The sequence below is a fragment of the Phacochoerus africanus genome, chromosome 2 (genome assembly GCF_016906955.1).
Source record: "Phacochoerus africanus isolate WHEZ1 chromosome 2, ROS_Pafr_v1, whole genome shotgun sequence".
Classification (NCBI taxonomy): domain Eukaryota; kingdom Metazoa; phylum Chordata; class Mammalia; order Artiodactyla; family Suidae; genus Phacochoerus; species Phacochoerus africanus.
In genome coordinates, this window is record NC_062545.1 from 26,081,263 (window position 1) to 26,107,224 (window position 25,962).

General features: G+C 42.1%; 1 protein-coding gene across 1 annotated transcript in view; it reads right to left on the reverse strand.

Annotated features, from left to right (window-relative positions):
- The window catches only part of ARFGEF3 (ARFGEF family member 3), a 179,919-nt gene that overhangs the window by 73,075 nt on the left and 80,882 nt on the right, over positions 1 to 25,962 (reverse strand). Inside the window, exons 6-12 of the mRNA XM_047770102.1 lie at positions 23,444 to 23,566; positions 19,708 to 19,750; positions 17,200 to 17,278; positions 9,635 to 9,739; positions 8,437 to 8,770; positions 2,789 to 2,901; positions 1,170 to 2,080 (exon numbers count right to left, since the gene is read on the reverse strand). Of these exons, the coding sequence (XP_047626058.1) occupies positions 1,170 to 2,080; positions 2,789 to 2,901; positions 8,437 to 8,770; positions 9,635 to 9,739; positions 17,200 to 17,278; positions 19,708 to 19,750; positions 23,444 to 23,566 (1,708 nt within the window). The remainder of the gene's footprint in view (positions 1 to 1,169; positions 2,081 to 2,788; positions 2,902 to 8,436; positions 8,771 to 9,634; positions 9,740 to 17,199; positions 17,279 to 19,707; positions 19,751 to 23,443; positions 23,567 to 25,962) is intronic.

A 25,962-nucleotide genomic window follows, 5' to 3' on the forward strand; every position in this document is an offset into this window, starting at 1 on the left:
ACTTGCGGTTGCCAAGGAGGAAGGGGAAGGAGTGGGAGGGACTGGGAGCTTGGGGTAAATAGATGCAAAATGTTGCCTTCAGGATGAATTAGCAGTGGGATTCTTCTGTATAACACTGGGAACTCTGTCTAGTCACTTATGATGGAACATGTAATGTGAGAAAAAAGAATGTATACATGTAAGTGTAACTGGGTCACCATGCTGTACAGTAGAAAAATGCATATATATATATAAATAAATGGTAATAAAATAAATAAAAGTTAAATTTAAAAAAAGAATTGAGTTAAATTGTAGGACACCCAGCTGGTGTCCTTGCTTGTTGTTTTAGGGGGATTTTCTACATATTTGGTGTCCAGAAGGGTCAGAAGTACAGTGTTTGGTGTGACTCGTAAAAGAGAAGAAACACAGTAGGGAAGAGTTGGAGTTTTCCCTACATAGAAAGGGAGAAGCTGGGTTTTCCCTTTACAGGTACCTTTCAAGAAAAGGTCTTTAAACTCATTATTCCCTGTGCAGAACGCTGCTTCTCTGTGTTCTTTTTCTTTTTACAGCCACACCTGCCATAGGGCTAGGGACTGAATCAGAGCTGCAGCTGCTGGCCTACATCACAGCCACGGAAATGCAGGATCATTTCAAGGGCATCTGGGACTTCCACTGCAGCTCGCAGCGACACTGGATCCTTATCCCACTGAGCAAGGCCAGGGAAGGAACCCACATCCTCATGAACACCATGTCAGGTTCTTAACCCTCTGAGCCACAAAGGGAACTCTAGCCCTTGTATTCTTTATCTCCCTCCTCTGCCAAAATCCTAGCAGCGCTCTATAACTTTTAGACGAAAAGGTGTAGAAGCACAGAAGAATGCAGCCCTTTGTGACTCACAGACTGCTGCTCTGTCTCAGCAGCAGCTTTCAAGAATGTGGCCACCTCTTACCCTTTACTGCACACTATACACGCCTATCAACCTCAGGGTATTCCGGCCATCGACTGCTGTGTAAGTTCAAACAAACCACCACCAGTAAGTTACATTCCTTTGCTCTCTTTAAATATAAGAAAGCCAAAGATTCATTAAGAGGCTCTGAGGTCTTCAAACTTTACACATGCTGGCCATTGCCCATTAAGCAAAATGCTCTGCGTAGTCCCGTGGACTAGGTAGGAAGAAGTGATTTACCAACCTGAGCAGAAGGTAGAGGCAAAGTTCTGCAGGGCCGAGTCCACCTCTTCCACGCTGGGCAGCGCCAGGAGGCGAGGCAGGAGGCCTTCCAGGGACTGCACGAAGAGCCGGGCGCTGTGCTGATCGGCTTCCTGGTTCTTCAGCAGTTTGAGAGACAGAGCAGCGGTCCGCAGGGACCTGTGGCCCAGGCAGTCCCGGGGGGTCTGCTCCTCATCAGCCAGAGAACAGTTGTCGGACCCAATGTCTGACACGTCGGATCTCCCCGAGTCCTTTTCTGCTGCCATCGAGTACTGATCACAGGAGTCAAATTCCGTCCTGGAGAGGTCTTGGTCGTCTACGCTGAAATTGCTCTCACTGTACCTGGATCCATAGGACCTCATCCTGCAGTCCACAGACAGGAAGTTGGTTATATCAGGATAAGCAACCGTGTGGCTCCTTTGAACCACATCTGGCTGGTCCACAGCTTCTGGTTCGGACACTTTACTCAGAGTCTCCTTGCCCTCCTGGATGGCTGGTGACTTGAGGCCATTCTTGTGGTTTTCAGAGTGGTCCTCGGGTGTGGTCTGACCCAACTCTCCCTCCAAAGTGGTCTGGCCTGTGTCCGTGGTAACGCTGATGCTGATGTCAGGGCTCCGCTCGTTCCCTGACTCCCAGGGCGTGTGTTCTGAGGACAGGACTCGCCGCTGCCAGCGGAAGTCTGCCTCATTGATCTCCATGGAGTCGCGGCTCGACTCAGCCCCATCCTTCAGCTCCTCGAGGCGCAGGAGCAGCAGCTGGACCTGACCTTCGCTCAAGCCCCTGCCCTGGCTGAGCTCATCTAAGGCCCCAAGCAAGGTGCAGACACAAGACACGGCGGCATAGCAGGCTTCGATGCCACCCCTGATGCACGCCTCGGTCATGCCATCCATGATGCTGAAAGTGTTCCAAAGAGAAAATGGTGTCAATACACAAAACCTGGAAACATGCTCCAAAATGAACAAGAAGTGTTAGACTGATGAACAGGATAGTATTCAAAACAGATACTTGAATTCATATGAAATCAAATGATCTGGTCAAAAAATAAAGTGAACAATGCATGAAATAAGCATGCCTAGGTTGGAAAGGGGCCCACCTTGAATCACACTCTCTCCATTGGTTAGTTTTTTTCAATACAAATAATGATTTCAGATAGGAATTTATAATCTTCCCAAGGATGGACATAGAACAATCTCACTTTTGTATTATGTTCAGTTTTCCAAAGAGAAAATACTTACAATGGCTAAAGGATAATATGGACCTTCCTCAATAAAATAAACATGCCTAAGAAATGCTACATGTAAAGGAATCCTATAGCTACTATATTATATAAATCAAAGTTTTTCCCTAAAATAACCCTAGTGAAGAATTTTTGCTTATTTTGTATATTGGCTTTTAAGACAATATGAAACTATGGTAAGTTAACATGATTGTAATAATTTAAAGCAAGACTTCTTCTATGGCTTGCAGGTACATCATTACATGGTATGTTTCATATACTGTAGATTCATACAATTTCATGGTTTTAGAAACAAGGTTAAGAATATTCAGAGAAGCAGTCATCTTCACCAAGCAATAGAGACCCCAAAGGAAAATGTATCATACAGTTTGAGAAGATCCAGATGAGATTTCCTTTTTGAAATTGATCTTTTTCTAGATTCGGGTTCAGTGGAGCTGGGTCCTGCCAAATCACAGAGGCGCTGTGGGCTCCCAAGTAGCTTTAAGAGTGAGGAAAAAAATAAAAGAATATCATAAAAAAGCACAAGAGGGAGTTCCCATCATGGCTCAGCGGAAATGATCTGACTAGTATCCATGAGGATACAGGTTCGATCCCTGGCCTCTCTCAGTGGGTTAAGGATCAGGCATTGCAATGAGTTGTGGCATAGGTCACAGACTGGTTCGGATCTGGCCTTGCTATGGCTGTGGTGTTGGCTGGTGGCTACACTCTGATTTGACCCCTAGCCTTGGAACCTCCATAAGCTGTGGGTGAGGCCCTAAAAAGACAAAAGGGGGGGGCACAAGAACCATGACATCAAATAAACATGTGCTTTCTCTACTGAGTGGCACAGTCTAAGGAGAAATCCAACTATCTAGAACTCAGATCTTAATCAATCTGAGCTAGGGTGTTCTTCTTGACATGGAACACACCCTGGGTTTCCAGCTCCCCAGTTCAGGACTGTCTTAGACAAAGGAGATCCTCAGTTTCAAAATGTTTTACAGCAAAGAACTAGAAAGCACCTCCAGCTATGTTTTTTTTTTTTTTTTTTTTTTAATAAGACTGGCCTGTAATTTAACTTTCCAATCATCTTTCTGTCTTACTTGGCTATTGAATTGGCTAGCTTCAAAAACTGGATAGGGAAATACTCTCTTTCTATTCCCTGGCAAAGTTTGTGTCTTGTTAGAACTACCCATTCTTTGAATGTTAGTATAACTTGTTTCTAAAGCTGTATAGGGCTAGTAACTTTTTTCTCAATGGAAAAATTTTAACTACTGATTCAGTTTCTTTAAAGACTATAGGACTTTGTAGGTCCTCAATTTCTTCTTGAGTCAATTTTTTTAAAGGCTGTGTAATTTCTTAGGGATTTATCTATTTTATCTTAAGTTTTAAAATGTACCAGCCTAAAGTTGCCTTAATACCTTATTTAATTTCTTTAATATTTGCAACACCTATGGTTATATGCCTTTTTTCATTCTTATTTCTGTTCATTTGTTTTTATCTAGTCTAAAGTTTTTCAATTGCTTTTCCAGGAGTTCAATTTTCTTAGTCTTTTCAGAGTCCTGCTATTTTTCACTTAATTGATTCACTATATTATATTTGCCTTTTATCACATTACTTTCTGCTTTTATCCATATTTTTCCTCCTTTCTACTTTCTTTGAATTTAATCTGCTCTTCTTTTTCCAACTACTTTAAGTTGGAGAATTAGAAAATTAATTTTAGGCTTTCCATTTTTTGATATAAGTCATGAAGCTATAAATATCCTTTTATACACTGCTTTGGCTGCATCTCACAAGTTTTCATATATAGAATTTTCATATTTTTCAGTTCGAACTAATTTTTTTTCCATATTGTAGGCATCTGCACAGAAAATTTCAACATGAGGTTAAATAAATTTAAGGAAAGATTAAGTATATTGAAGCAGACATTCTATTGCTATATCCGTTATTCTCAAAGTGACTTAAACTTGCAAGAAAAGGTATTATTAATTTTAAAAAGTTTCACATTTTTCTCTTTCCATATTGCTTTCTTATACCAGAAACTGGACACTTCTGCTCTATTGGAGGCACAAAGATGAAGCTTCCACTTTTTCTCTTTGGCCTCAAAAGAGGAGTGACAATGCCTGAGATCAAGGCAGTCTCTTTCTTTCTCCCCCATCTCTCTCCCTCTGCCTGTCTGCCTGCCTGCCAGACCTGCATCCAAGTGAAGTGGCCAGGCCTCTGGGCCTCTAGCTGTCCTATCTCTTTTTCAAGGGATAAGTGCATTTTAGGGGCAAAGGAGTGGGAAATCTCACTTTCTCTTGGAATCCCATTACATCCTCTAATCCAGTTTCACTAATAATAACTTAGAAGACATTTTAATTTCCACATTAATCTTGTATTTATTTCTCAAGTGCTTCAGAATCTGGAGGGAAAAGCGATTGAGTGATTAGGCTTCTGAAGAACTCTTAATAAGTACTTGAAAAAAAGCAAGAACTGTTTAACCACAGCTTCTTTCGTTGGGAATGAGGGATGTGGTATTAGTGGCGAGAGTGGCACGGGTGTAATAAGGACTAGGACTTCCTTCTAAAGCCCAATTGTGGAGGAGAGAAAAAAGGCAAGGTGTACTTTGTGATTATGGAATGGGAAGTGGAAGCAGAAAAGAAAAGTACTTTGAAGAACAAATGTCCTGCTTTGATTAATAGGCACACAGCACACAGGGCAGAGCGACAAATGAACAGGGAAATAACCCACCAAGCGTTCAAACTCCAAAAGGGTAAACAAACATCCTGGGGTGCCCAGTGGTTTTCTTTTGTGTGCATAAGCCCTACACATTCTGGTTTCTAGGTTACCAACCTTCCCAAATTATTGACGTTGCCACAGTAAGTGGAGGTGATGCTTTGAGAACCAAGTGGCCCATGAGAGTGGGCTGTGCTCTGTGGGGCAGCACAGCCTGGACATGCTACTCAGCACTGATGTCAATTCCAGGCTCGCCCTGCAAACTGATCTTGGGAAGCTAGCAAATCTATGAAAAAGGGGAAAACACAACTGATTTCCTTTGCAATACTAAGGACATTGAGACCTACATATCCTGTAGGCAAAGTATTTACTTAGCATTCAGGCATCAAGTGGCTCTACCCGTGGGCAGGAACCATGCCAGTGCCTGCCAACTCTGAGGGGGAAAGAAAGATGCCACTGCTTACAAAATATGTTGGAAGACATGCTGTCCTCAGGCTTATCTGTCACTCAAATCAATGTGTTAAACACTTATTCTGATTCAAGTACTATAGTATTAGACACCAGGGGAAATACACAAAAACAAGGTATACAAAAATAAGGTGACAAGAAGCTTGCTCCACATGGCACAATGAAACAATCAGTGTGGTGAGACATACAGTCAATTATAATCAATGGCTAAATGGTGGGATGGGATTGAAGAGCAAAATCAGTGCTCTGAGAAAGCAGAGCCATGAAGGAGGAGGATTTTGACAGCAAAGGCAGCTGTACTTAGAACATCTGGGTTCATGTCTTAGTCACACTGCTCACAATGACTGTGGGCAAGTAAACCACTCCTTATGGAGCCTTCGTGTCCCATCTGGAAAATGGGCAAACTCCTTTTTCTTCCTCAAGGAGTTTGGAAATAAGCTAATATAAAGTGCCAGCAGTGTCGGTCTAGCCTCTTGTGATCACTTAACTCTGTTAACTGGAAGTGGCCGATGGGAATCAGACAGGGGGGTTAGAACAGAGGCAGGAAAGTAGAAACTGAACACAGCAGGGTCAGTGAGATGGAATGGGGGTGTATCCTGGGAAATGATGGGAAATGGGAATGATGACAGAAGGGTCTGGAAACTGGGAAGAGTATTTCGGCCTTGATGGGAGAGGCAACAGGAGCCATTAGAGAGTGGAAACATGAACAGTGGCAGTTTATGAACGTAAGTGCAGGAAAATAAGAGGAAGAAAAAAGACAGGCAAGAGACAAGGAGACCAGCTCAAAGGTGCACTGCTCCAGGCAGGAAGAAGTGAGGATCAGCTATTCGCTCCCTCTGTCTGCCTTCCCCTTCCTTAGAGTAGCAAGAAGTGCACCAAGTATTTATCTATCGCTTTATATGCACAAAGTACTTATACAAACTTTATTGCATTTTGAAGTGGCAACCTTCGGAATACTGTTATTATGTTATGATGAGAAAATCCTAAATTCAGAGTTAGATGAAAGGGGAAGCTGAACCAGTGCTAGGAAAGAAGATGCTGGAATCATCTATATTCGCAATACGGAAGTCCAGTCCAGCGCTAAGTGTGGGTAGGCAAAGGCGATGGGCTTACGGTGGGGGTTTACATCCCTTTCTTTGTGACCCTGGGCAAATCACGTGACCCCTTGAAGTCGCAGCCTCTTTGCTGGAGGTAAAACTTTCACTTGGCATCATGTTTCCATGGGCAGGGACACCCAGTGGAATAAAATTCTGGGTCCTTTCCCCTATCCTTCACTTCTCCCCAGTGGAGGGAGACTGGCTGATCTAACTGGTGAATGTAGGAGCCAGAGATGAGCATTCCAGTGGCCCCTTCCACCCTCCTCTTCCTAGAGGTGGCCTATTCAGAGAAAGCTCATTCTGGCTCCTCCAGGCTGCAAACTTTTAAAAGGGCAGGCCCTGGGGGGGGGCGGGGAGCGCGGTTGTCTGGGGGCTCTGCTCTGTGGGGGCGGGGCCGTCTGGGTAGTGCTGAAGTAGCTTCATGCACCTCCAAAGCTGTATTGTGTTCTGGGAGTTCCTGTCGTGGTGCAGTGGTTACGAATCCGACTAGGAACCATGAGGTTGCGGGTTCGATCCCTGCCCTTGCTCAGTGGGTTAACGATCCGGCGTTGCCATGAGCTGTGGTGTAGGTTGCAGACACGGCTCGGATCCAGCGTTGCTGTGGCCCTGGTGTAGGCCAGTGGCTTCAGCTCCAATTAGACCCCTAGCCTGGGAACTTCCATATGCTGAGGGAGCGGCCCAAGAAATGGCAAAAAGACAAAAAAAAAAAAAAAGCTGTATCATGTTCAGCAACCTAGCAGTGATTAGATAGTAAAACTGCCCCTTTGATCTCCACTGCCTGATGCTCTGATGGGGAGAAGTAACATTCCTCATTGGTGAAGGTTTATAAATAACCTCATGAAGTTATTATGAATATGAAAGATAATATATGTGAAGTGCCTAGCATTGAGTAGATAAGACAAAATGGTAATTATTATTGTGGGCTCAAAGATATTTTTAATCAGCAATTACATCGGATGGTTTCTTCATTTCTAGAAGTGCTGGGGGTTAGAACCTGCCCTTATTGATTACAGTCAAACCTCATGTAAACAACGTCAACAAGCAATTCAAATTAAGCTTTTTAGAAACTGGCGAGTAGCAAATACTGCTTAAAATAAATGAGTCCTCAGAAAGAGAGTTTTGCTAGTCTGATTTTTTGGTGTTAGGTACCCAAGGCCAATGTGATTTAACCTTCAGGAACAAGGTCATAGATATGAATACGTTGATCACTTCCCTTTCTGGTTGAGAAGGAAGCAGAGGAATCCTTATTTGAAACATCTTCAAAATCACCCCAATTCCTCCTCAAAATCATGAGGAGGGATGGATGGACAACCTTTGTCTCAGACATACGGGAGAAATGAGGCACAAGAAGGAATGGGGCAGTGGGATTCCTTTTAGCAATGAGATTAATAAAGCTCTTTGTTGGATAATGCACGGCCCGAGCGTAAAATCATTTTGAAGTCCAATTTTAGCCAAGGTGAATAAACAAATATATCTGCACAGACAGGACCTGAGGGACCAGGATGAAAGCTCAGAGGCATGTAGCTGAAATTATCAGATGGCTTTGTTTCAATGAGCACTTATCAACCTGCCCCCCCCCCCTTTGCCCAGCTCCCAACATACAGCCCCTGATGCTAAAGATGCTGCCTATTCATGAATCCCACACGGTGGCAATGGAGTTCCAGCAGGCCCCTGGCAAACAGTTTCTAAGTACTTCCTGTGTGCAAGACACTTGCCCAGCCCCCCTGGCAAAGCCAGCAGCAGTGCCTCCCTACCTCTTTCATTACTTTGATGGCTTCCACCCGGTGCTGGGCTGGGGGGTAAAGCAGCACGCGGTGATAGAGGGACTGCAGCACTGGCTTCATGGAGTCCACCGACCCCACCAGCCGCACCAGCTCAGCTGCGATGTAATAGATAGTCCGAGCCACCGGCCCACTCAGGGCTGGCGCCGTGGAGGAGCAGCCTGAGCCCCGGCCATGGTCGGAGATCCCGGGGGACGCAGAGTCCGACTCCACACTGGTACTTGTGCCACTGCTGTGAGCCGAGGTGATGGTTTTGTCATGAATCGGATTCCCCAGGATCACGATCAGAGCAGGGCAAAGGTTTTTCCTGAGAAGAGATGAGAGGAAAAGTAAGTTTCACTATAAGCCAATCGATAAAATACTAATAATGTCCAGAGGGTAAATACCAGGTGCTAGAAAAATGACAAGTAAGAGCTGGGCTCCTTACTGCTCCTCCTCCTGGCTACCTTCTGCCCAGTGTTCATGTCTCTTCATCACTCCTGGGGATATCAACAGGATTATTTTCCTCGTAACTCAAGCTGGGGTTAACTAAATAAAATATCAAGAGAAGTCTTAGAAGTTATCTTATGGGAAGAAAATGAACTCATAATCCTATAAAGTTTCATTTTGCTATAAATAACAGAAGTATTTATACTCCTCATTTGAGAAGTTAATTTAAAATTCTGACATATATCATACTGATACGGCATATGACTTCTCCCTGTTGCTAAGCCCAGGAACCCAGAGCCGCTAGCTGACTGCCTAAGGGCCCTGTCATTTGCGTGAATCTCTGACTGGGACTGAGAGACTAGTATTCAGGTTGAATGGACAAAGTGGCAGTGGCAGGGTGAGAATAAGGTTCAATTTTGGCAAAGGTCAACTGCCTCCCCTGTGCTCTCTGGTGCCTTTAGAACAGAGGCTCTCATGATCCCACGATGTCAACAAAATGCAAGGGGGCCTTGGGAGGTACAGTTTGTTACAATGATTATCTGGCTCCTCTCCACACTTTGGTCTGGTGCATATAATAAGCAAAGCATTTACCTTACTTCCCTCTAATACATTTACTCACAGATGAAATGACCAGCGGGTCATGGATGTCTTGGGAAGGGACTCTAGACTTAGCTGGAAGGAGCAAGCCCAGCCACCGAGTTGGTGTCGGGGGAATGGGGTCCGCCATCGGAGGCGCACTCACCAGATGAGGTCCGTGAAGCCTCTGTGCAGCTGCATGGCGGCGGAGGAGCTGCTGAGCACAGACAGTACGCACTCCAGGTACAGAAGCTGCAGCTGCTGGCTGTCACTGCAGAGGGGCGGAACCAAGGCACAAACGCACACCGAGTCAAGGTAAAATTAAAGAGCTGACATGTAGAAAACACTAGGGAAAATGTTAAGCATCACCAAAGCAGTTTGTTTTATTTTTAGGGAAGACTGACTCGTGCCCTCCCCTCCAATTCACATGTCGAAGCCCTCACCCCTGGTACCTTATAACGTGGTCTTACTGGGAGGTGGGGTTTTTACGCAAGTAACCAAATTAAAGCGAAGTCACTCGGTGGATCCTAATCCAGTAGGACTGGTATCCTGATAAAACAGGGAAACTCGGACCCAGAGATGCATATGGAGGGAAGACACGTGAAGGGCCATGGGGAGAGGATGGCCGTCTATCAGCTGCAGAGAAAGCCCTGGAGCAGATGCTGCCCTCCTGGCCTGAGAAGGAGCATGGTCTGCAGACTCCAGATCAGCGAGACAACACATTTCTGTTGTTTAAGCCGCTCAGTCCGTGGTACTTTGTCATGGCAGCCCAAGCAAACTCATACAGTTAGGGTGACTTTTCTGTAATAGACTTTTCTTTTCAAAACAGTTTTAGATCCACTGAAAAACTGAGCATGGTATGGAATGGACTATATTTTACCCCCCAAGCACATGTTTATCCTGTTACTGACATCTTACCATTAACGAACAAACTGAAAACTGTCATCAATGAACAACTACTGGTATACTGTAAAGTCCGCAGCTTTTCCCAGAGATATTAATTTCTAATATATTTGGTCAAAATTTTTCAAGAGACTATTGACCATGTTATCTTTTAGAGGACTGATGCTTTACTAACTTAAATTTGGCTTTTCTTCTTTATTTTTTGAGACCAACATGGTTTTTCAATGGACAAATTATTTTTCTCATAATTAATATCATGGGGTCCCTCAATAAAATCAGATTTTAAAAAACCTGATGACTTTATGGGATGCACACTTGTAAACCTGGATTAAGTTTTCTGCCTAATCCACCAGAAATTATTATTATTATTATTATTATTATTATTATTTTTGTATTTTGAGGGCCACACCCATGGCATATGGAGGTTCCCAGGCTAGGGGACCAGTTGGAGGTGTAGTCTCTGGCCTATAGCACAGCCACAACAATGCCAGATCCGAGCTGTTTCTGTGACTTACACCACAGCTCACAGCAATGCAGGATCCTTAACCCACTGAGTGAGGCCAGGGATCGAACCTGCCTCCTCATGGGTGCTTGCCAGATTCATTTCCACTGAGCCACGATGGGAATTCCCTTTTTTTTTTTTTTTTTTTTAATCAGGACGTATTAAAATCCAGGTGGGTGGTCTTTCTGACCAATCACTTGACTTATTATTAAGATAAATAATTATTAAATGCCCTTTGTTAAAAGATGTTTATCTTTCAAACTGCCAGTCGAACATCCCCAAACTAAAATAGCTATAGACAATAAAGAGTCTCAACTTCTGAAATCACTGGAAATAAACCCAGAGAAAAGAGACAAGCTGTCAAGGCTCCTACGAGTACATAGCAGCAAAGTGTGCTGAGGCAACACGGCCACCCCAAGGCATCAGACTCGATGACAGAGAGAATATATTGCCAAGGAAACTGGCCTGAGAAGTCTCCTTGGAGACTGAATATGGCAGATTTCTGTGGGCTGCTGTAGTCTGGAAAAATGAGTGCCCCTGGTCTGGTGTGAGTCATGTCATTAGAAAGCTATTTGAAATGTAAGCACCCTCCACCCGTGCCCCTCACTAGATGCACACATGTGTGTGCCTGGTGTGTATATCTTCTATTTGCCTGACTGTAGACAAACACATCTATGGGATGCGCAGGGCAGAAAAGAACCTAGCAGCCAATCAGCTCTTTCAAAACACACGAGGGAAAATCTGCCCACTTAGGAGGCTGGTGAGTCACTTTGCCTGGACTTTTGTTTGAGCACTTCGTGGCTGGCAGGTTGAGGACCTACTGGTCTCGCACTCTCTGCTCATCTCTGGATTTCCCCCTAGACTCTTAATTCACAGAGAACAACTCTTGTGGGCGGCCAGGGTGCACCTGGCCAGGGTGCTGTGAGATGGCACGTCCTTGCTCTCTGAAGTCCTTCCAGCTTTGTTTTGTTTCAACTGTACTGACTTTTCCCCCTTAGATACAGATTCACATTTAGTTAGAAAGAGGAGAGAGGGAGTTAATTGCACAGGGGGTGGAATGGAATTAGAACACACAATATGAATGCTCAGCCTTGCCTCAGTAATTCCAAGATGCATCAGTACAGATTCGTCTCTGACATTCTGCACTGGGAAGAGAAGAAAGTGGGGAGAAGGTGGCAGGAGACCAATAGGGAGAGAATGATAAATATCTTCCCAAGCCCAATTACACTTCCAAAAATTCTTGGATTTAAACAGCATCATATAACTCAACTTGCCTAACATAGACTTCTATTAATACCACATCTCCAAGGCATGTGAGTTAATCTGCATACCTGAATGCATTTTCTGAATTTGCCCAAAAGCCTGAACATGTTATGAGTACATGCCTCTATGGAGCTAAAGCTCTATGAGGTATGTGGGCACTGATTTTAGAACTGACTGTTGAGAGGAATTAAAGACCATAGTGTGATTTCAGAGGAAGAACCTATTCGGAATGTAGGAGAGGTGTCAAGCTGAGCCAATAGAAATAATAGGAGTTAAGGGAGTAAAATCAGAAGAAACTATACAGAAGTGAAAATGTAACAAGGAAATTAACAGAACCACCAGAGTGAGAGCAGCTAAAGACATGGCATCATCTGACCAGACAGACTTAGAGACACCCAGTGAAGCTGCACTAAGCCTTTTGCACCCCAGCTTCCATGGCAATAGAACCCTCATCTTAGGGCAGTGGGATCAGGATGGGGCAGGACATAACCAAAGTAAACAGTCTCTAGAGGTAGTATTGTGACAGGGAAACTGCACTGAAAAACCAAGCAAGACTATGAGAATCCTATAAAAATCATTTAGCTCTATAACAATATGCTTAAAGGCATCTTTGATCCAATTCCAAGGAGAAACACTAGAAAACCATATTGTGTCACATGAATTATTTTTTTTTTCCATTTAAAGCCTATCCCTGAATCATATGGTTCAGAATGTTTTCATTTTTTTCAGTGATTGATAGACATGTATGACCTTTAATTTCTTTTTTCTTTTCTTCCTCCCTCCCTTCCATTTTTTTTTTGGGGGGGGGGGCAGATATGTTGCAGAGGGAAGTTCCCAGGCTAGGGGTCGAATAGGAGCTACAGCTGCCAGCCACAGCCACAGCCACACCAGATCCAAGCTGTGTCCACAACCTATACTGCAGCTTGCTGCAATGCTGGGCCATTAACCCACTGAAGGAGGCCAGGGATCAAACCCCCATCCTCATGGATACCTAGTTCAGTTCGTTACCACTGAGCCACAATGGGAATTGTGATGTATATGCTCACATATATGCACTTGTGATGTACATTTGTGCAATGTATATCTTCCTAGAAATCTGTGGTCAAATTTCTGTTGTAAAAAATTCAGGGTTCCTAAATGCAATCATGAACTAGAATTAGCATTGATAATTCTGAAAGCAAACAATTTTAAAGCTCATGTTTATCTCAACTATTTATTATGTGCTGTGCAGTAAAAAAATTCCACTTATACCAGTACTTCCTAGAAGATAGCAATACAAGTATCTTTAGTAATAATTACACAATAGGAGTCCTGTCTTGGAGCAGCGAAAACAAATCTGACTATGAGGTTGCGGGTTCGATCCCTGGCCTCACTCAGTGAGTTAAGGATCCAGCGTTGCCATGAGTTGTGGTGTAGGTCGCAGATACAGCTTGGATCTGGTGTTGCTGTGGCTGTGGTGTAGGCCCAGCAGCTGTGGCTCCAATTGGACCCCTAGCCTGGGAACCTCCACATGCCGTGGGAATGGCCCTAAAAAGACAAAAGACATAATAATAATAATAATAATAATAATAATTACACATCGGGCCTAACTTTGGACTGTTAAAGGTAAACCAGGACATACGGTTGCCTCATAGAAGTCCCTCTAGCTGATGTTAGAGTCATCCAGGTTTTAAAGAATCAGGAACTTGAAACCCAGATGCCAGGCAGGCCCTTATTGGACTTTGCTGAAGACTCTTTCTGAACCAGTGAACAACGGTCTCATTTACAGATCTACAGATTCATTCTAACTTATCCTGATGGCTATTTAGAAGTTATTAATGGCATAATTATCATAAGCCATTACTAGCACTTTTCTAGCACTTAAAAATTTTAGAGTTTTCCTTTAGCAAACCACTTAGAAAGAAAAAGTTTAGCTTATTTGTTTTCTCTTGCCAGTACAGTAATGAACATATTTTTCAAAGTTTTGGTGGTCTTTGTTTTATTCCCTGGCAATGCTAAGACCTGAGTGGGGTGGGTCAAGAAGCATTTTTTTTTTTTCAAGGGCTGCATGCAAGTTTCAAGGCTAGGGGTTGAATTGGAGCTATAGCTGCCAGCCTACCCCACAGCCACAGCAATGTCAGATTCAAGCTGCATCTTCGACCTACACCACAGCTCACTGCAACACCAGATCCTTAACCCGCTGAGCAAGGCTCAGAGATTGAATCCAAGTCCTCATGGATACTAGTTGGGTTTGTTGCTGCTGAGCCATGATGGGAACTCCAGAAGCAGCATCTTTGACAGCTAAGAACTGCCTCACTGCTACCAGCCAGCTAGGTGTTCCCCTGGGGACTATAAATAATTGTATGGAATGTTAACATCCAACGAGGACTCTCCACAATGGTGATGGAATAAGGGAGTTCCCATTGTAGTGCAGCGGAAATGAATCTGACTAGAAATCATGAGGTTGCAGGTTCAATCCCTGGCCTCGCTCAGTAGGTTAAGGATCCAACATTGCTGTGTGTAGGTCGCAGACGCAGCTTGGATCTGGTGTTGCTGAGGCTGTCAGGTAGGCTGGCAGCTGTAGCTCCAATTCGATCCATAGCCTGGGAACCTCTATATGCCGCGGATGTGGCCCTAAACATACAAAAAGACAAAAAAATTAAAAAAAAATAAACTTCTAAAAAAGAAATGGTGATGGAACAAGATGAAAGCCAATCTACAACCATACCTGAACAGAGACTTTAAAACAATTCTGTATAATTTTAAAAATGACCAAATATTATTCTCCCCTCTAAGTGACTCCTGCTGCTTCTCCAGTGACAACTCTGACTCCCCTCTGGTCCTCTCGTTGGCTAGATAAAAACTAAGATGCTCAGTGCTATAATTTCGCCCCCTCTTTCTAACAGTACCCAATTTTTGAACAGAACCCCAAATGCCTTTAACCTGTCCCCCAAATTACCCAACTCAGGTTCAAACATCATAACAATTCCTCTTAATATCCAACTTTCACTAAATGCCCTTTGGTCCCTTGCTGGACCAAGTTAATAAACCTAGTTCTGCTAACCTCAGATGTTCCTGGTGACCTCAGTGGCTGGACACTGAGAGCCTTTTAGGTAAATTTTCTAATTCGATTCTTGCAAAAAGCCTAACATATCTTATGTTACTAATATTATATATTACTGTTATAACAATTATAATGCAAAGTAATAACATATTAATATTATACTGATTAAGCATATTAATATTAAATCATATTACTATTAAATATGATGATATGCCTAATTATTATGATTATTATAACATACATTATTAATATGAAATCATATAACATGATAATAATAATTAACTAAAGGATACATAAGCCTAGGGTGGTTGAGATCTTTGCCCAAAGTCATAAGCTACTAAGGGGCAGAACAGGGATTTTTAACTCAAGTAACCTAACAAAGATAATGCAGTTGAGCCAATGGTTTTTAAACTATGATTGTATCTTAGGGGAAAACAAGCAGATGAGCAACATATTCCAGCTCTGATCTAACAGCTGGCTCCGCCATGATGGAGAGGACCTGGGCGCGGGTGGGAGGAGTTAGCCTAGAAGAGATAGAAACCCTGGTCATGGATGGACCGAGTGAATATATAACCTATTCCAGCCTGGACACTGTTGAGAGTGAAGGAGGGTGATTATAATCATACACAACAGGCATAACCTGGGACTGTACCAAGAAATCAGGAAGCATGGGGTCCCTGTAGATGGGAGTCACCACAGGTAGTGTTAGAGCCCTCGGGTTAGGATAATCTGAGTCCCAGCCCTACCTGCTCCATCAGTCCACGGTCAGGAAGAAGGGGACCTGAGCAGGGCACAGGAGTGGCCAGGCACGTTCCACGAACACTCCACTCCCCCTGCCCTGCCCCACCGCACCATAATGCCCAGACCTGCAGCCCGATGAAGGTTCTAGGGTACAAGAAACTTGATGGTAGGGTGTGGACGAAGTTAAACGTATTTCTTTTTTGTTTCTACCATTGATATTTTAAATTGGTCTCTAAAATATTTAAAGTGCCTGAGATAAATTGAGCTTAGTTTGGTCAAAATATGCAGGTAACACAGAGGAATGATAGATAAATCAATATAGAGACTATTTGGCAACAACTTAAAAGTAATTCTAAGCCTAGCTTAAAAAATCCTGAATTTATGAAAAAAAAAAAAATAATGACAAAAGCAAACTTCTAGAATGTTTCTAGAAAAGTGTGAAAGCTCATTCACGTCTGCAAACTGGAATGCTGTGCCCATCTCATAAATGTACATAAAATGCCACAAGCAGAATTTTTCTGGATAATCAGAAGTTGTACTTACAGTAAACAGTAGTTTATGTCTTTCCCAACTCAAAGGGCACTTCAGAATCCTGCTGTGTTGTAGAATTTTGCAGTTAACTATATGCAGCTGGTCGAGACTTTTTATTTCATCTTAGAAAACCTGGCTTTCTTATGCTTTGGCTTTACTATAGATATATGTCATCAACTTACTGCACCAAGAGCTGAGCTGTGGACATGACAGATGAACTACTACTACTGATTAAACTGACATGCAAATAAACGACAAGTATGGAAAAGTCAGAGCAACACATTCTTTTTAAAGATAGGTGTGTGAGCTCACAGGCTCAGGAGATGAGATGAAACAGAGAAAGACAACACAGTCCAAGGTCGCCAGCTGACAGAACAGGAAGGTGCGACTGTTCAGTGAGAAGACTCATTGGGAGTCCCACACCTGGGACATGCCAGGTGAGGACCAGCCCTCACATCAACTTGGCTAACATTCTTTCTATTCATCTCCATGCTCAAGGGATTAACTCTTCTTCGCAAAGTACTATTTTCCTGTTTTCTCATCAGAAAATTAGATCCTTCCGTAATCATATTTGGTAACATAGTCCAAAATCACTGAATGTATTTCTCAGGAATGGCAGGTGAGTACCAATGGGGGTGTGGGGGGGAACCATCCTCCCTGTACGCTGCAACTTTAAGTGATGCTGCGGACAAGTTACTTCAGAAATAGGCCATTAGCGAATAAGAGCACCGATGTTGAGGGCACTTACTTGATAGATGCTTGGAGCTTCTCACACAGAACAGTGAGCACAGAGACAAGGTCATCACAGAGGGACTCAACTGTTGACCCTGCAAACAGAGGAGGTTACAGGTATTAGACACTGGTGGGGGGGGGCACCACGGTTTCCTCGACAGTCCTTCCCACCTTCTGCTTTTGATACTTCCAGGACTACAAAGATGATTTTCAGAGGCTGAGGCTTCCGTAGGCCACCAAAAGGATCACAGAAGTGAACTGAATGTAATCACCCCTTTCCAAAATAAAACACTCAAAAGATAGTCCAGGAAGGAAATAATAGACTATTTATTATAAATAAAATCCATTCCCACTTAACCAAAAAAGACTTGGTTAGTTTAAGAAACTATACAGTTGATAACAATTTTCTCCATATTTACGCCAGTAGACGATTCATATCTCCCCTATTCTGACCTCTTGAATTTCTGGGTCTTCTGAGCAGACTTGAGTTGTATCCCAGAGAGACAGAACACAGCAACATGGAAGCAAGATGGGCTTTTCAAACTAAGAAACTAGGAAAAGGGTGCAAAATAACTTAGTCACCATCTTCACCTGTTTTAGCTATTTGTCCAGCATCCTAAGGGTACATCATCTTTGTTGATAAAGGAGCAATAACCAACATCAGAAAAAAAAAAATTTTCCCTCCAGGCATGTTCATGTCTGGAATCTAACAACAAAGCTCCCACAGAAGCACTGAAGTATACTGGAAAAAGGCTGAAATGTGGAATCTGGGGAAGTAGTGGTCCACAGCCTGCTGACTGCATGAGCGTGGGTGGGTAAGCTTGTTTTCCCTTCAGCAAGATGGGGTAGATAATAACAAAGTTCCAGATCTGTTGGGCCAAGTGAAGTCATGAGTGGAAGCACTTGCTTTTTTAAAAATAAAAACCTATGAAGATCCATGAAAATGTGGCCATGTATTTGATGAATGTATAATGAATGAGTGAATGACCACCAGGTCAAAGAAAATGGAGCAAAAATGGCAAGAGTGTAAGAAGGAAAATAAAAATCAAATTGGAAGAGGACAGGAGAGCAAGAAATAGCTGATTCTCAGAATTTAAGATTTTAAATGCAAGAAAAAAATTGAGAAATGATCAAGTAAAATGATAAAAGACAGTTTAAATAAAACCCATAAGTAGTTCTGAAACTCAAAGTTTGGGTTAATTTCAAATGAGCCCATCAATTTTTTACTGATATAGTTTTTAAAGACGCATCCTTAATCAAGAGGATTTTGACCTCCTTTTTAGTTTATAAAAACATCCTGTATTAAAATGAAGATATTATGGGACTTGTAACAGCCAAAAGAGGAAAAAACAGGTGGAAAATCTTGGAACATACCATTGAGAGCTTCAAAAGGTGAAAAGATGCTTCAGTACTTGCAGCCCAAGAACACAGCAAGATGTGATTAAAACACTGCTCGAGCCAGGCTTTAGAAAATGACTTAAAGCATCACTCTTCCTCATTTCTTTCATTAACTTTTTTTTTCTAATTCTGTCTGTTCAGCTACCTCTTCCTCTCCCTTTCATTCCTTCTCTTTCATTTCTCTCTACCCACCCCCTTCTCCCCATGGATTAACTGGCAAAAATATGAAAGAAAAGCAGATTTTCTTTAACATTTAAAAAAGTGACTGGGGAGTTCCCGTCATGGCGCAGTGGAAATGAATCCGACTAGGAACCATGAGGTTGTGGGTTCGATCCCTGGCCTTGCTCAGTGCGTTAAGGATCCGGCATTGCTGTAGCTGTGGTGTAGGCCAGCAGCAACAGCTCCTATCAGACCCTGTAGCCTGGGAACCTCCATATCCCTCGGGTGTGGCCCTAAAAAGACAAAAGACAAAAGACAATAAATAAATAAAGTGACTGAATAAAATCTGAAATAAAACTTGTATTGCAATTTTTCATCAGATGATTTGATTTTTTCATATCTCTTTCAGAAAACAATACCATCGGACATTTTTAAGAAATCAAAATATTTGTCCATTATACGTGGATCTCTATTTTTTCCTTTCCTTTGGGTCAGAACAAAATCCTTACCTCGATTTCATCCGCTACTTAAACTGGGCTGTCTGTCCTTCCACAGGATCCCCTGTGCAATGACTCATTTTTCATATCAAAAAATCGGTATTTCACAAACATACTTCAGGTGCCATTGCACTTTATACCAAGCAGCTTTCTGCAGTTCTCTATTCCAGCTCTCACTTGAACAATTAATAAACCTGACTTCCTGAAGAGCAGAGTAACTACAAAACCCAGCCCAACAGGCAGGTGTGAAGAGTTAATTTCCCTGGCAGAGTTGGAACAGGGATAGGTATGGATGGCATAGTGTAGGAACAGACGAAAACAACAGCTGACTAGAGCTAAGCAGAACTTCCAAGGAGAACAGTGAACCAACCCGAGAGCTTTGACTCAGCTTTACATCCGAGCACCAAACACACAGCAGGTGTACTTCCACCTGCTTGTTAAGCTGAACATGCAAAAATCAAATCCAGTACCTTGACTCCTGAATTCCTGTGGGATGTCCGGGTTTTCAATTATCTGGTAAGGGAGACACACGCAGGACCGTTAGGAGATTCAGGCAAGAAATACCCTGACTCTTAAACAATGGCAAGTTCTAGGAAACAAATATCATCTGAGAGCTCTGGGCTCTGCTAACTTACCAGGCACACCCTCTGGCTCTTGACAGCAGTTCATTACTCATGGTACTCAAGAAAAGGCTATGAGGTCTGGAAGTGTGTTTATCGGTTCCAAAAATAATCCATTCAAGAGTCCACCACCCCCTAGAAATTTAAGCCCCACGGTGCACTTGATCCTTCCTTCCTGGGGCAATACCTGCCCAAACAGGTGTTCTCTGTGCACCAAGAACAATTTGTTCCAAGGTCCACAGACTGCACGTTTTTGAGAAGGATCAGGTTCCTGGACATACGGGTCCAAGGTGTTTGCTGGTCAGAAGCATATTAACTTCCGACTATCTGGCCAGACTAGCCTCTCTAGGCTATGAGGGTAGAGACAGAACCTTGAGGGAAAGGAGAACAGGAAGGGAAAGACATTTACTAGTAGGAAGGCTTACTCCCCGCTGCAGGGAGAATTCAGTGACTACTGAGCTGAGAAGGAAGGTGGCCTCTGAACACTGGGAGATAAGAAAAGGGCATTTTCACGTCAATTAACTACCAGACATATAAATCACGTGTTGGTGATAATTTAAAAAAACTTGTTATAGGCACATATTTCTACTAGTCTCTGTTCATAAATTTGCAAGCTCAGCAGCTTCCATGGCATTTTTGAGAACTGCTCTGTCAGTGCCTGGAGCTCAGCACATGGCTAAATATTAAGTACAGAACAGTATTTTCTGGAGGAAATACATCTGAATCATTTTTAAGGACAGAAGAACTACTACTACCTACTCCCCGAGTATTTACACGTGGCATTTTTTTCTTTTTAAAAATAGTAACAGCAATCTGACAATGACTTTTGTCTGTTTAAACAATTCAATAATAAAGTTTGGTAATAACTCAGGATTTTTGAGGCTACAAAATCAAACTGCACAATCTATCCTGGGAGTTGGGGGTGGGGGTGGGGCTAGACATCAGGTTGAACATAACATTTCATGCTAATGCTTTTGGCATTCTAGATTTATTTTCTTTCCATTGTTTTTACGACTTTCTAAATCTGAGATGCTTCAGGATGTCTTTCCAGTGATGCTAAGCACTATCCACACCTTCCCCAGATAATGCTATGTGTCTCATGGGAGGACAGATAGCCAGCCTCTTTAGAGAGAGCCTCACCATTCCTAGGGACCCTTCTTCTTTAATACCTTTAAAAAATAACTATTCTTAGGTGGCAAAACGTATGTCTCCCTTTAGCAGACATCACCCCTGCTGCAAATGTTAGCATCCTGAGAATCCTGTTTTTCTGGGCCACAAAAACATCTCCTGGGACCTCATGAGTAAGAGAAAGGAAATTAACAGGAAACACTAATTTTCCATCTAATTTGGGATCTTGCCTCCGGTTGGGGTGAGTCCAGATGGTCAGTGATGAGCAGGACCAGAAGGCTGATCAGCCATACAGTGCACAGGTCAGAGGCAGATAACCCTCCAGCTTTAGTCAGACCTCGACAAATAATACCGTTACCATTCTTACAGAAGGGCAAGAGGAACTAAAAAGCTGAGTCACATTACTTAAAATCTAGAACTCTCCTATTTAAAAATTTTAAAATGTATTAAATAATATAACTGCAATCATTTTGAAACTACAAAATTTCCGCAAATGCTTCATCTCAGAACTTTATTGCCAATATCGTATTTCCCATCATGATGCCATTCTGCAAGGCTGAATTATGATTGCATATTTTAACATAAGGATTTTCAACCTCTTAGGTTTATTTCCATTAAAAACATTTTTTCCCCTACTAGTGGTCTCTTTTTTAAAGATCTGATTTTCTTTTAAACTAATGTTACCAGTCCACCATATTCAAGAGCCTAGTAAAAATGGAATCATTTTCAATAAAAAGCTAATGAAATGAAAATATCTCAAGTTAAAGCATTTTTAAAAATAGAACTGGGCTGTAGACATACGAAAAACCCAAAAGAAAATCAATTATTTGTTTCTTCACATTAGTGCTGTTTTTATCAACACAGTCGACATATTAATAACCTGGACTGGGAGTCAGTAAGGAGACTAGAGGTTTCGTTCTGACTCTTTCATTGATAAACTCATTAATTTTAGATTTCCACTTTACCTCTTTGGGCTTCATCTTCCCCATCTGTTTTTATGAGGAATAAAAGAGCCTGACTAGATAATCTCTAAGGTTCCACTCAACTGTGGGATTTTCTAAAAATTAGAAAATAGCTGAAGTTAAAAATTGGAAATAATTGAAGTTCAAAAAAAAGAAATGTTAAACATGAACTCAATTTCTGTAAAAATTAATTTCTGAGATATTTGGATTGCAATTGAGACTTCCTATTCTAAAAAAAAATAAAAACTAATACAGTGTCCATTTCAGAACACCCACATATTTTAAAAGAATTTTAAAATGGATTATTAGAGAGGCAGATTTAAAAAAACATTTTTTGGGGGGGAAGTTCCCATTGTGGCTCAGTGGTAACAAGACCATTATCCATGAGGATGCGGGTTCAATCCCTGGCCTTGCTCAGTGGGTTAAGGATCCGGCGTTGCTGTGAGCTGTGGTATAGGTCGCAGATGCAGCTAGGTAGGATTCCAAGTTGCTGTGGCTGTGGCTAGCAGCTGTAGGTTTGATTTGACCCCTAGCCTGGGAACCTCCATATGCTGCAAATGTGGCCCTAAAAAGCAAAAATAAAATAAAATAACATTTTTGAAAGGAATCATCTCCTCATTCACAGTCCCAAAAGGTATTATATACAGGAAGATGATTACATTTACATTTTCCCCAGGAACGCTCATTTTAAACAATCGATTCCAGTTTCGAGCCAAAAGCGCCAAGTGGGCTTTGATGACAGAGAGGAGACAAATTCAGCTTTCCCCTGACAGCATGAGCAGGTGAAGGGGACCTCCTGCCACAGCCTTTCACTTCACAGAAAGAAACACATACATCAAACCTCAAAGTGTGTAATTGACTGCTAGAAATTTTTCTTAATTTCAAATTATTAATACAGTAATATTTTTATAGAAAATATTTCAGTCTGAAAAGTTTTCAAAAAAAGTGCTTTTAAAAGAAAAGTGAATTTTAAAATAATTATTGAAAAATGACAGAAACCGGAGTTCCCATCATGGCGCAGCAGAAATGAATCCGACTAAGAACCATGAGGTTGTGGGTTTGATTCCTGGCCTCGCTTAGTGGGTTAAGGATCTGGCGTTGCCACGAGCTGTGGTGTAGGTCGAAGATGCAGTTCGGATCTGGCATTGCTGTGGCTCTGGTGTAGGCTGGTGGATACAGCTCCGATTAGACCCCTAGCCTGGGAACCTCCTATATGCTGCGAGTGCAGCTCTAAAAAGACAAAAAAGAAAAATGACAGAAACCATAAGGAAAAATAACTCTCCAAGACTGGGAGTGCAACAGGCAGAAATAGATTTAAAGAGCATAATTTATATAAGTAAACACTCTTCTAAACCAAGCCAGCCCTTCCTAATGTTTTGGTAGGAAGCAGCCCTGGCCAGGGAGGGGAGAGCACACAGGATGAGAGACACTCCGCATACAGTCACAGGTAGTCACTGGCAAGACCAGGGTGAATGTATGGGTACTGGGAGGCTCACCGTATTCTCCTGCCTTTGTCGTAACTGCAAAGTCAAGTCACTCAGCATCTGACTGAGAGTTGCCCGCACAGCAGTGTTTATACTACGCTGGTGACAGCTACATATGTATGTTTCAATGCACACCTGGTAAAGAAATAAGATAGCAACATACACGCTCTGTAGATATCAGTTCATTACCAACACGCTTTAGAATTAATCAGAGAGGATGTTAAATCGTTTCCAACAGAAAGTCAGCCTGATTTAGGACTAGTTATCCATGAGTCCTATTAAATATTTTAAAATCCCTACTATGTATTTGCTTTTAATCATATAGGAAAAGTAGTATTTCCCTTAAGATTCTCACTCTTACAAGCTTATTATTCTGAGAATCACAGAAGAAAACAAATGATTTTTAGATATGACAAATAATTCTATCTAGAACAAACTCAAGTGGCTGGTAAGAAATGAGGAAAAGTTCTCTCCATGCAAAACAGGAATGGAATTTATCACCTCCTGAGTAATGAAGTATGAAGAAAGGATTATTAAAACCCTTTCTCCTATTCTATAAACAAGTTTGACCTTGGATTAACTCTCTAGCTGTATTCTTCTGGAAACATGATAAAACCGTGGGACACGTCAGCTATGTTACCAGGCAGCCTAGTTTAGGATAAAAATATCTCCCAATTACTAAGCTGCATTCAGAATTAGAATTCAGAAAACTGTGATCAAACTATACAAACCTGGCAAGAAGTTTCCTTGAGTGACTGACACTTGTCATTGATCACATCCTCTGAGGGAACTGCCAGCTCAGCTCATGGGATTGTTGGAGAATATTGGTTCCTACACAGTTGAAACTTGGGGATCCCCAAGGTGACTCTGGACCCATAGAGGTGGCACTCATCTTTTTGCTCCTAAGCTGCTATTTAAGAGCTAGAGACTAGCCTCTGGAGTGCAGCAAGGACTCCTGTGAAAGATAAATGCTCTGTTCCCTCTCCTACACCCTGCTAAGTGGACATAATGCCAGACGTGGCCTATTTGGATCTTGCGAGTCTGTCTAGTTGAGCACGGAAAACCCCAGTCTGAGGGAAAAAAGAAATCCCTCATATGATGATGATGTCACATGCCATGACTTTTCAGATTTTATTACTTCTAATTCTTTGGAAGCTAAAGGGATGAGCCTAAGAATAAACACGTGCTTTAAATCTGCCCACTTTTTCCTCTCCACAAGGTATGCTATCCTTTCCATTTTCCAGGCTTATTTAGTCCCACAAAAAGAAAAAAAAGGGATTAATGTACCTAAACTACTTTTCTAAGAATAACTCCAAGACTATCTACAATGAAAATACAAGATTCTCACCTAAATGAACACATTTAATTTGATCACTGATAACTAAGACGGGAGAGAATCTCAATGTTAACCTTTGTTGCTGCTACTGCTTAAGCTAGACCTTTCTGCCAGGCCTCATTACGATAACCTTTTCGGTGACATTAACAGGTTAAATAGTTTCTAATGGTCTAATTTATCTCCTATTGAAGGCTTAATATTTCAAATGAGCATTGAAAACTCATAAGTATATTTGGAAGTTGGCTTAGATTAATTCATTATTTAAAAAAAGGAGCAAAAAAAAAATAGGAGTAAGTTCCAAAATATTTATTTTTCAAACTACCATTTAGGGCATGTCAGTTTTAAATTCATCTTCTCAAACAATCATGGAATATAATGTCCTTAACAGTACACTTTATACATACTTAGGAAAAAGGGTGTTTTAACCCTGCAAGGCTTTTAATTTTGCATACAATGAAACAGTTTAAAAGCTGTGGGAAAAAAAAAAAAAAAAAAAGGGAGTTCCGTCCTGGCGCAGTGGTTAACGAATCCCACTAGGAACCATGAGGTTGCGGATTCAGTCCCTGTCCTTGCTCAGTGGGTTAACGATCCGGTGTTGCAGTGAGCTGCGGTGTAGGTTGCAGACGCGGCTTGGATCCCTCATTGCTGTGGCTCTGGCGTAGGCCGGTGGCTACAGCTCCAATTAGACTCCCAGCCTGGGAACCTCCATATGCCGTGGGAGCAGCCCAAGAAATAGCAAAAAGACAAAAACAAACAAAAAACTGTGAAAATAATCTGAGTTTGATGTTCCACTTCGATGCAACCAAATTCTCCAGTGTTAATTAGGACCACTTGTATTACTTATACCTTAAGATCTAATGGTTTGCCTTAAATCTCATACTCTCCCAAGGAATCTTTATAACTGGCTGATCTTTAAGACTGCTAAGCTCTGACATTATAAATTTAAGGGGGAATTTTAAGCCTTAGAAGCATTAAAAATGAAAGAGTAGCTATTTTGAGAGCTGAATTACACACTTAACAGTAACATGTATTGAGAGCCGTATACAGGCTCCCTTAAAAATTCTACCAGTCACTTTAGATCCAAGAAAGAAAGCACACATGAAGAACTGGATTTGAAGCAATACAAACAGTGCTGTAAACAGATGAACTCTGCAAATACCAATGCATTTCTTGGAATTCTAATGTCACCACCATT